The 10,211-nt window shown below is 56.3% G+C and overlaps 1 protein-coding gene across 3 annotated transcripts in view; it reads left to right on the top strand.

The window, feature by feature from the left end:
• The window catches only part of BMP1 (bone morphogenetic protein 1), a 43,588-nt gene extending 36,889 nt beyond the window's left edge, over window positions 1-6,699 (top strand). For 2 of the 3 annotated variants that reach the window (XM_041766664.1, XM_041766666.1), the window contains 4 exons: window positions 1,340-1,467; window positions 1,864-2,077; window positions 3,620-3,870; window positions 5,963-6,699. In XM_041766664.1, the coding sequence (XP_041622598.1) occupies window positions 1,340-1,467; window positions 1,864-2,077; window positions 3,620-3,870; window positions 5,963-6,097 (728 nt within the window). In that variant the 3' untranslated portion in view covers window positions 6,098-6,699. The other variant, XM_041766665.1, reaches the window with a different exon arrangement.
• The last annotated feature ends 3,512 nt before the right edge of the window (window positions 6,700-10,211 follow it).

A 10,211-nucleotide genomic window follows, 5' to 3' on the forward strand; every position in this document is an offset into this window, starting at 1 on the left:
AGAGGCTGCCCATTTTTCCCTGAGGGACCTGTCAGACTGGATGATAATAAATAATGGGCATCAGCTTTTAAATGTGTTTGGGAGGCCACGCTTTCAGAGGTGGAAGGCAGATTGCAATGGATCAAGGAGCCTTCAGTCGTGAGAATGTGGTGACAGCAAGTTTTCTTGAAGGTCAACTGAGAAGAAAAGGAGAGAGGATGGGCAGTAGCTGGAGGGAATGTAGGGCCATGGGAGAGCTATTTCAGGATGGGGCAAACCTTAGGAAGGTCCATGGGCTGGCAGAGCTGGAACAGAGACTCAGAGTGGATAATTTGTGGTTCAAGGGTATCCAGGAGGTGGGTGCCAATGAGCTCCAGGTCACAGAAGGAGGGACGCCTTCTTAGAAACAAGGAAAGGGGAAAATGAGTTTACAGGTAGGGGCCAGGAAGGGAAAATTGTTCATATTTGAGGCCCTGATTTTCTCAGGGAGGCAGGAGGAGAGCTGATCTTCTGGGAGGGAGGAGGGCTGATTGTTTAGAGCCAACTGTTGAAGAGGTGAGAGGTGGAGCTGGTGAAGGACAGATCCAAGGGTATCTAGTGGTTTGGGTCCCCAGTGGTTGGGGCCACAGATGGGGCTTTCCAAGATGGTATAGTAGAGAACAGCATGTTGATGATAGTTGGGTGATCGGCCACGTGATCAGTCAGATAGGGAAGTAAGTTAAGTCAACCAAGGAGGAAATATTGGGAGAAGCAGGAAGGATCAAGGCCACGGAGGACTCTCTAAAGCTGAAGAAGCAGTGAAAGGACGGCACCATGAAAGAACAGGAGGTGGTCACAGAGACGTGATACTGGAAGCACAAGGAAATGGTGGGGGATGGAAAGCCCACCTCGAGAGGAAGAAGATAAGCACCAGGAGAGATGAGAAGATCAGAGACAGAGAGGCCAGTGTGTTTGCTGACATCACCTAGGATGGCCGCAGGAGTGACCAGAGAACTGAGTCAGGTGTCAAAGTCTTCTGTGATTGTGGAGATGTGGCAGGAGACCAGAGGATGACAGCATCGTGGAGAGCAGACAGGGTGTGACCAGATGGCCTCAAAGATCCAAAGATCTGCACAGGGGCACCTGTGAGGGTAGCTTCCGTGGAAGCTGCCAGGGCAGGACCTTGCTTGGAAGCAAGCAGCTAGATTTCCCTGGCCATAGGTAACTGAGCAGAAAAGAAGTCATGTAAGCCTTCCATCAGTTTGTAGGTAAGGAGCAAGAGAAGCAAGGAGGACAGGAGAGAAGGGCTTTGTTCCTTTCTTCACAGGGGGCATTGGAGCACTGGGGTCCTTCTGATCCCCTTCCCCTCACTTCCCCACAGCCGGCTGTGACCACAAGGTGACATCCACCAGTGGCACCATCACCAGCCCCAACTGGCCCGATAAATATCCCAGCAAGAAGGAGTGCACCTGGGCTATCTCTAGCACCCCCGGCCACCGTGTCAAACTGGTAAGGTGCCCACACCCCAGCCTGCATGGGTGCTCCTGCTCCTCTCTGCCATCTGGCCACCACCTATTTCCTATCAGCTCCAAAACCCTAGGAAATTCAGAGTGATGCAGACTGCAGACTGTGGCCTGGCTGAGCCCACAGGGCTGTCATCCCTGTGAGGATCCGAGTAAGACCCCAGTCTCGTCTGGACGGCAGCCCTTCCCCAGTGCACATAGGGGTGTGCCTCCCATGGCCCATTCCCAGGTCTTCCCTCATTGCTACCCATAGTACCACCAGCAGGGACGGCTTCCCTGGGTCTCCAGGAGCTGGGGTCCAGAGGCCTAGATGTGGGACCACCTGCTGCCCCCCACCCTGCAGCCACATTCTGAATTTGCCATCCTCCCTCATGCCCTCCAGACCTTCATGGAGATGGACATTGAGTCCCAGCCTGAGTGTGCCTATGACCACCTGGAAGTGTATGACGGACGTGACGCAAAGGCCCCTGTCCTGGGCCGCTTCTGTGGGAGCAAGAAGCCTGAGCCTGTCCTGGCCACGGGCAGCCGCATGTTCCTGCGCTTCTACTCTGACAACTCTGTCCAGAGGAAGGGCTTCCAGGCATCCCACTCCACAGGTGAGGCCACCTCGGGCCAGGGCACGGGGCAGCCCTCAAGCATCTGCTGATCCTGGTCTCAGAGGCAGGCCCAGGCTCAGGAGGTTTACAGGGGGGTTATGAAGAGTGTGTGACAGGGCAGCTGGACTGAACCTGTGGCCTGGGTGGAGAGAGACTGCGTTCTGAGCACCGGGCAGGGGAACGGAGAGCGACCACTAAAGGGAGAGTAGGGGAGGGAGGCTTGGAAAACAGAGGGCAGTGACGACAGTGGGTGGGGAACCCAGGGATGGGGAGGGAAGGCCCAGAGTCCCCAGCTGTAGGACACTTGACCATGCAGCAGCCCACCCACATTCCAACCCCCAAAAGTCACTCGTTCATTCATTCTGCAGATATTTATTAACCCATAACATGTTTGAGGCAATGTTGTAAGTGCTGCTCACAAAAACAAAGCAAACATCCCAGCCCTGGAGGGGCTTACTTAGAGATCCCTTGTCCATTGATTCAACAACTGTTTCCTGAGCTGTGGTCCCATGCAAGACTTGGAGGGACACATGGTGATGAATGAGGCATGAGCCCCTCACCCACCCTAGGAACTCACAGTCCAGAGGTGAGATGGGACGTGCACAGATGACTCCAGCATGAGATAGAACATGATAAGCTCTAGCTCCGAAGGTGGTTGGTAGGGTCATTCCAGCAGGGGGAGGAGCCCCAGGCACAGCCACAACCCCTGGAGAACTCTGGGTGTATACAGGTGACCACAGGTCATTTCCTTTGGCTTGAGCAATAGGTGTGTGAGGACAGCCGTGACGTCGAAACAAAGCAGCAGCAGAGAGCGGATGGAGCCCAGGTTCAGGAGGCCTGGCACATCAGACCAGGGGTGTCAGATGAGGGCTTCAAAAGCTCCTTGTGGGACTCGAGCCCCCTGTTTGGGAGTCCCCGGGACTGATGGGCACACAGCCTCCCTTCCTCCCTTGCAACCTAGGCCCTGCCTCAGGCCCAGTCCCGCCCCCCCACCCCCAAGCCCCCAGGGAAACATGAGCACCAAGCCCCTGGCCTGTCCCAGAGGCCAGAGGGCTTCCCAAGGAGGATAGACACCCAGGCCCTGCCCTGTGCACTCTCCTCCACCCCTCAGTAGAGGATCACAGACTGGAGGCCCGGAATTCTATCTGGCCCTCAGACCTGTTCTGTTTGGCCCACACTGTGTTTTTTACACATTTGAGCCAACATTTAAAAATCAGAAGTGTTCGCAGAAAATCCAGATGTAGTTCTTCTCTCTTAAGAATGGAAGCTCTGGCAGCAGAGGACCCACATTCTTCCATGGAGGCCATCAGCTGGAGCAAATTAGCAATGTCCTCTTTGGACAAGCATGCCCTCCCCTGTGTCCCCGGGCATCCATCTGGAGGTGGAGCAGGAGAGCACTTGCTGTGGGCCCTGTCCTGGGCCAGGTCCACAGCCACCCACCACCAGCCGTGTGGCCCTCCCCCAGGGCTTCCATCTAGCCGCGGGGGTTCAGCTCCTGGAGGTGCCTGGGGAGCCGCAGCTGACCTCGTCGTCCTCCCGCAGAGTGTGGAGGCCAGGTGCGGGCAGAGGTGAAGACCAAGGATCTTTACTCCCACGCCCAGTTTGGCGACAACAACTACCCAGGGGGGGTGGACTGCGAGTGGGTCATTGTGGCAGAAGAAGGCTACGGCGTGGAGCTGGTGTTCCAGACCTTCGAGGTGGAGGAGGAGACAGACTGTGGCTACGACTACATGGAGCTCTTCGATGGCTATGACAGCACAGCGCCCAGACTGGGACGCTACTGCGGCTCAGGGGTGAGACCCCCCCACCCCCAGCCCAGCACCCACACGGCCCTGCCTCTGCAGCTCGGGGGTGCTAGTACGGGTGGGAGCACATGCCTGGCCCTTTGCAGGACCTGGGACACCCGGCCTGGTGGGTGGTGGCTCATAGAGGCCTGCTCTGGCCTGGGCCATCCCCACCCAGGAAATCTGGTCCTTCTTTGGCCAATGCTGTGGTTACGGTGGCCTCTGGGACAGGCCCTGCCCTGACCAAAGCTGTCTCAGCACTGGTTTTGTGGACCTACAGGGTAGCTGGCATCTGGGGAGAAGGATGGAGTTCCCTCTGCCCCCCTCATCCCTTGTTCCAGTCCCAAGGCAGCTAGCTTACCAGGGCTGAGGGGCAGGGGCAGAGGTTGGGGCAAGAGCCAGGATTCTGGGGCCTGAGCCGAACTGTGCTAACCAGTCGTTCTGGCCGAGCCATAAAAACACCCTCATCTCTTCCACTGCCAAGTTTCTCTTCTTGGTGGGAGGCCAGCCGGTCCCAAAGCCTTTGGAGCTACTGTCCAAGCAGATGCTGAACATTGCTTCGTCGTCCATAAAAATGGCACTTTTAGAGGCCGTGGGCAAAAGTTTGCTCAATGGGATTTTACCCAAGGCCACGGGAAAACCACAAAGGTGGATTTATTTTCCTCTCAGTCAGAGGTTGTGGCTTCTTTTTTTTTTTCTTTCTTTTGTTTTTGTGAATCCTTTTCCCCTTGAGATAATAGCATCTCTCCCTCTCCATTACACACAGGCACATGCGCGCCCTCCCTCCATCACCTCCCTGGTCCCTCAGCTCTCTCATGGCCATGCTTCAGGACAGCCTGGGCACCCTAAGAAGGGTTAAGCTTCCCAGAGCTGCAGCATCTGCTGGACCCAGCATCAGCCAGCTGAATGTGCCCTTAGAACAGAGCTTCAGCCATTGTAGGACTCTGACTGGGTCGGGAGGTGGAGAGGTAGAGCAGGAGCAGAGCACACAGGCCTCTCAGCCTGCCTGGCTCACCATTATGGAATCCCCTGGCTGTCAAGCCAGCACCCCCTCCCCATTTTGCCCTTGATCTGGCACATTCCACTGAGCTGCACATCAAATCCGGTGTCCCCAGGTGGCTTCTTCCAGAGACTTCCACCAGGCTGGAGCCAGCGGGAGGGGACCTGGGGAAGGAACCCAATCTCGTCAGGGCTTCCTGGCAGGGTTGCTGGAAATGTCCCCAAGGTTCTCGGAAATAATGCTTTCTATGCCCTGAGAGCCAGGGCATCTGTGGACCGATGCACTGGTAACTCTCCCTCTGAGGGCCTGTGCACAGCCGTGAGGAGGGGCTTGCAGGGGCCTAGGAAGAGGCATCATCTGAAGCTGATCATGGCCAGAACTGGAGGGGGACAGGCGAGGAATGGCCACACACCTCTAGCTGGGGGCCCCAGCTATCCCACCTTCTCCAGGAGACAGCTGGGACAGTGAAAAGGCAGCGTCTAGGAGAACTCAGTCTCTTTGTAAAACCCTTTCACAGCTGCCCTCTCCTTTGCTCTCTCCTCAAGCCCCCACCAGCCCTTCTAGGCTTGGAGAGCAGGGAGCGTTTCCCCCCTTTTGCCCTTGGAGGAAATGAGGCCCAGAGAGGGGCAGAGCCTGGCCTAAGACCTCACAACTAACTAGTTAATAGCAGCACTGGGTTTTTTTTTTTTTTTTAAGATTTTATTTATTTATTCATGAGAGACACAGAGAAAGAGGGACAGAGACACAGGCAGAGGGAGAAGTAGGCTCCCCGCAGGGAGCCCGATGTGGGACTGGATCCCAGGACCCCAGGATCACGACCTGAGCCAAAGGCAGATGCTCAACTATTGAGCCACCCGAGCGCCCAGCACTGGATTTAGAATGAAGTGTGACTCTGAACTTAAGACAAGCCCCTCTGTGCCCCACTTCCTGCCCTCCTCCAGGCACCCCCTTAAACTCCCACTGGCAATAGTCTTTCTCCTGCTTCAAGGGGCTGAGGGAGTCTGGTGAATCTCTGGGAGCCGCCCGCCTTCCTTAGAGCGGGGGATCCTGGGGAGGAAAAACAACAGCCTCAGCCTCATGCCCATCTCTTTCCTCTGTCAGCCTCCTGAGGAGGTGTACTCGGCGGGAGACTCTGTCCTGGTGAAATTCCACTCAGATGACACCATCACCAAAAAAGGCTTCCACCTGCGGTACACCAGCACCAAGTTCCAGGACACACTGCACAGCAGGAAATGACCACTGCCCTCCCACGGGGGCCAGGACGGGAGGCCTGCTGCCCTCAGTCACCTGGACTGGACAGTGGGAGGTGGGCGGGAGGTGGGCACCCCATCCCCTTCCCCCAGGCGCCAGGACCTGCAGGCCAATGGTCCAGGTGAGGCTGACCTCAGGAGGCAGGAGAATTGGACTCCTTCATGAGCCCTTTCCACATGATCCCTTCCTCCTTGCCCCCAGCAGAGCAAGGGGACCAGGGCCAGGGAGCCAGAGTTTTCACTGAGACACTTGAAGTGGCCAGTCCTCTCTGGGGGCCTGGCCTGGTGGGGAGGGTGTCAGCAGACCTGCCCATCTCCTCTGCTCGCTCTACGCGCGTTGTATTGTGTATAGCCGGTGGCATATCTTCATTGTAACGTACATTTCCCACCCCTTCTCCAACCTCGGTTTGGTTTGTTTAAGCCTCCACCTCCCCGCTTCCTGGGGCGTGAGTTTCCATCTGAGTCCCACAGGAGCCACGGTGGGGAGATGCCGGGGAGGGGGTGCAGAAACAAGACGGGGCTTCTCTCAGGCCCAGCGGCTGGTCAGCCACACCAGGGCACCCCAGCCAATAAACTGAAAGTGTTACAGCCAGTGTCTTGTGCCAGATGCTGTCTGGGATGGTGGGGGGGGGTGGGACATCTCATTCCAGATGTGCCGGCTTGCCATGTCTGGGACCGGCCCACAGCCAGGACACCTGGCCTCGCTGGCTGCCCTTCCATCCCTCGATTCCAGGACCCCTGAGGGTGTGATTTCACACTCGGGCACACACAAACACAGCCGCCTCGCACACTTCAGCCTGTAGGCGTACAGCATACACGCAGTGCTCAGAGCCCTCCCACACAACTTGAGGAGTGGAACATTCTGTAAAGAGGCTGTTTGGGGGCGGGGAGGGGGAGGTATGTAAAAGGGGACAAGCATGTGTCTGCCCAGCTGGTGTCCATCCGGGTTTTCTGTCTCTGTCTGGGGAAGGGGTGGGTGGGCTGGAGGGTGTCCTAGGGGAGCCCACCAGAAGCCAGACTGGCATCAGCCTGAACAGATCCACTAACTGGCCCCGAAACTCTGCCTTCCTGAAGGTCAAACACCAAGTGCTGGCCCCCTGCAGGTCCTTCTCTTCTCATGGAGACAAGAGCCAGACACTCAGCAGCCACTGAACAAACATTCCAGCTCTGGCCCCCTCTCCCAAGGCTGTGTCTTGTCTGGCCTCCTCCTTCCTGCCATTGCCTCCTCCCCCTCCAGCCGGCAGTGAGGCCCAGACCTGTTTCCCAGAGGCCAGGAGGACAGAAGCCACATCTCTGCTCCCTCCTTTCAGAGGAACCTCTCCCCTTTCTCTACAAGGATCTCAAAGGGCAAGAAAGCAGAGAGGGGACCCAGGTTCTTATGCCTGGGCTGGCCACTCTATTTCAGAGAGAGCCAGGCATCCTGCTCCAAGCCCTGGGGCTCCCTGAGATCCTTCAGTGGCTCTATAGGTCTTTTACCGGCCCTACGCTCCTCCCTACTGCAGAGGCACATGTCGTGCCAGATGCTATCTGGACTGTGGGAGGGGACCTACCCCCAGACAGCAGTATAGCACGGTGCACCCCAGATGGGCCCTGTAAGCAGAATGCAGTAGTGGAAACCAGACACGTTGCTGGCATCTGATGTGTAGGCAGGACCCTCTCCTTCCAGGAAGCCAGCCTGCTCCCACTGTCAGGCTGCAGCTCTCTCTTCCAGTCCTGCTGGCAGATGAGCCCTTAAAATCCTGTAAGGGAAGGGGTGATGGCCTGAGGGGTTATTGCCTATTGTCCCAATGAGGTCACAGGCTGTGACATCACAGCCACCCCTCCCTACTCCATCTCCTCTGACCTTAGTGCTCAGGACAGCCTGGAGGCCATGAGCAGAATGGAAAGGCCCCCGAACCATTGGAGCTGCCCGGGCATCTCACCCAGACTCTTTGCCAACCAACTTGGCATCAGCTCCTCCACAGCAGAATTTGTAGTCAGTGGTCAACACCTCTCCGCACCAGCCTTCCAGGTTCTTCTGAAGCTCAGAGGACATACTCGCCATTCATAAGCCACATATCCAGAAAGAGCCAAGATCCTAACCCCATCCAGACATAAGGGTTCCAGTCCCTGGTCCTCCATCCTGAATAAGGGCTCTGTGAACAGTAATGCCACAGCCAGAGGCAGCTCATGCAGCCACCCCAGTCCCCTGTCCCAAGACTCCATCACCACCATAGACTCAGACCCCTCTAATGACTCAGGGACTGTGCTGATCCGCCCTCCCTGTCTTCTCTGGGCCTGTCTTCAGAGGCTGCCTCTGGGGGTGGTGGAGCCTGCTCAGGTGCCAGGTGCAGGCCATTGATACATATTCCAGAACTTAATTCCTGTGCTCCCAGAGCTCCACCTACCTCACCTTCTGGCTGCTTCAGGGTTCTAGACTAGACCAACTGCATGTCAAAGGAAGGCATCCTTGCCTACAACTGTCTTCAGGATAGTGAAGGACCGAGGATCTCTTTGGTCCTGAGTGCGTGGCCAGCAGTGAAAGAGCCGGGATGGACCTGCCCCAGACTGTGCTCCCAGGTTGAGATAAGTGCACACCCTGGAGCTTCAGACTGATCCCTCCGGGAGCACCCACAGAGGCCAGGACAACAGCGTTAGCCTGGCAGTCAGGAGATATGGCTCTGGCATCCTTTACCCAGGGGCTCTGGCCAGCTGTCTCCTCCCTGGGCCTCTGCTCCCTAAGCCTCTCCCCTGTCCCCAGCACCCCTTCCTGCCACCACTGAGGCAGACAAGAAAACCCAGGGACTAGTCTCCAAGCAGCCAGAGAGTGGGATTCTTCAGCAGTGGTGGGGGTGGGGAGCGTCTAGGGCCAAGTGTGGCTCAACTCTAGTAGGAGGGAAGTCACATGTCCTACACTGCCACTTTACTCCTCTTTCTTCCTTTTCCCTTCCCTTTCCCCTAAACCCTATATGCTTCTCTGTCATGAAAAGGTCATGAGCTTGCATGCAAACAATAGTCGGTTTCGAACACAAGGTCTACCATTTGGTGGCTGTGTGCCCCTGGGTGAGTCATTTAACCTCTCTGAGCCTGTTTCCTCATCTAGACACAAGGAATGACAACATCTTACAGGGTTTCAAGGAAGGAATGAGATGCCCTTTGAGGAGATCCTGACATGACGCCTGGCAAATACGATGCTCTCTGCAAATGGACCTTCTTTTCCTTTCCTCTGCCAGACAGTTTTCCAGTTCCTGGACTACTCTCTTTCTATGCAAAAAGGAAACTTCGGAGTACGCTAGTTTCCAGTCAAGTATTAGGAGCTTAGGGCAGAAGTACTCCTGCCAGAGAAGGCAACGCTTAGCCCACAGCGAGGCGGGGCTTGTGGGGCAGGCAGCAGGAGACATTTCTGGCTAGCTGGTAGCCTTTCTGGGCACCTCCCAAGTCACACCCTGTGCTTGACTGTCCCTACACACAAGGCTGATTCTAGAATCCGTGAAAAGATTTGCTGCTCCAGTTTGCAAAAATAGTAGTGTCTGACTTGGGGAGTGGGGAGAAGGGCAGCCAGATGTTTTCCCCAGAGAGCCACGAGCCACCCCCCCCTCAAAACCAGCCTCCTCCTGACCAGCCTGCTTCTCCTGCTCCAGCCTCCTCCTGGCCCCACACCCTCCCCTCCCCCATCTCAGGAACATCTGGTTCCAATCTCTTCCAGATGCTGTGGCCAAGCTGTTTTATGGCCAATCACCTCAGCTCAGCTTCCTGAAGGCCTCCCTCTATTTGGGGGAATGGTCCCTCCTCATCCCTTTCCTTGGGACCCCAGCCACCTCTTTTCCTAACATGGAGAAGAGACACAGACCAAAACCTTATGAAACTGTGAGGGTCCTCAGAGTTGGCACCTCTCCTCCTACTACCTTGGGGAGACTGTCATTCATCCAAGATTAAAAGAAAGATGTTGGCCCAGTAGGGAAGGACTAGGCAGGGGAAGAGAGGCCGAGACAGAGAGCTGGGGGCATGAGCACATGTGGCCATGTGTATGTGTTGGGTGTGTCTGTGTATTTGCCTACACAGCAGAACACCCCACTTGTAATCTGCAGGCACCCTTTTGTGGCCACTGCCTCATTTTCCCT

Source organism: Vulpes lagopus, chromosome 8 (genome assembly GCF_018345385.1).
Source record: "Vulpes lagopus strain Blue_001 chromosome 8, ASM1834538v1, whole genome shotgun sequence".
NCBI lineage: Eukaryota > Metazoa > Chordata > Mammalia > Carnivora > Canidae > Vulpes > Vulpes lagopus.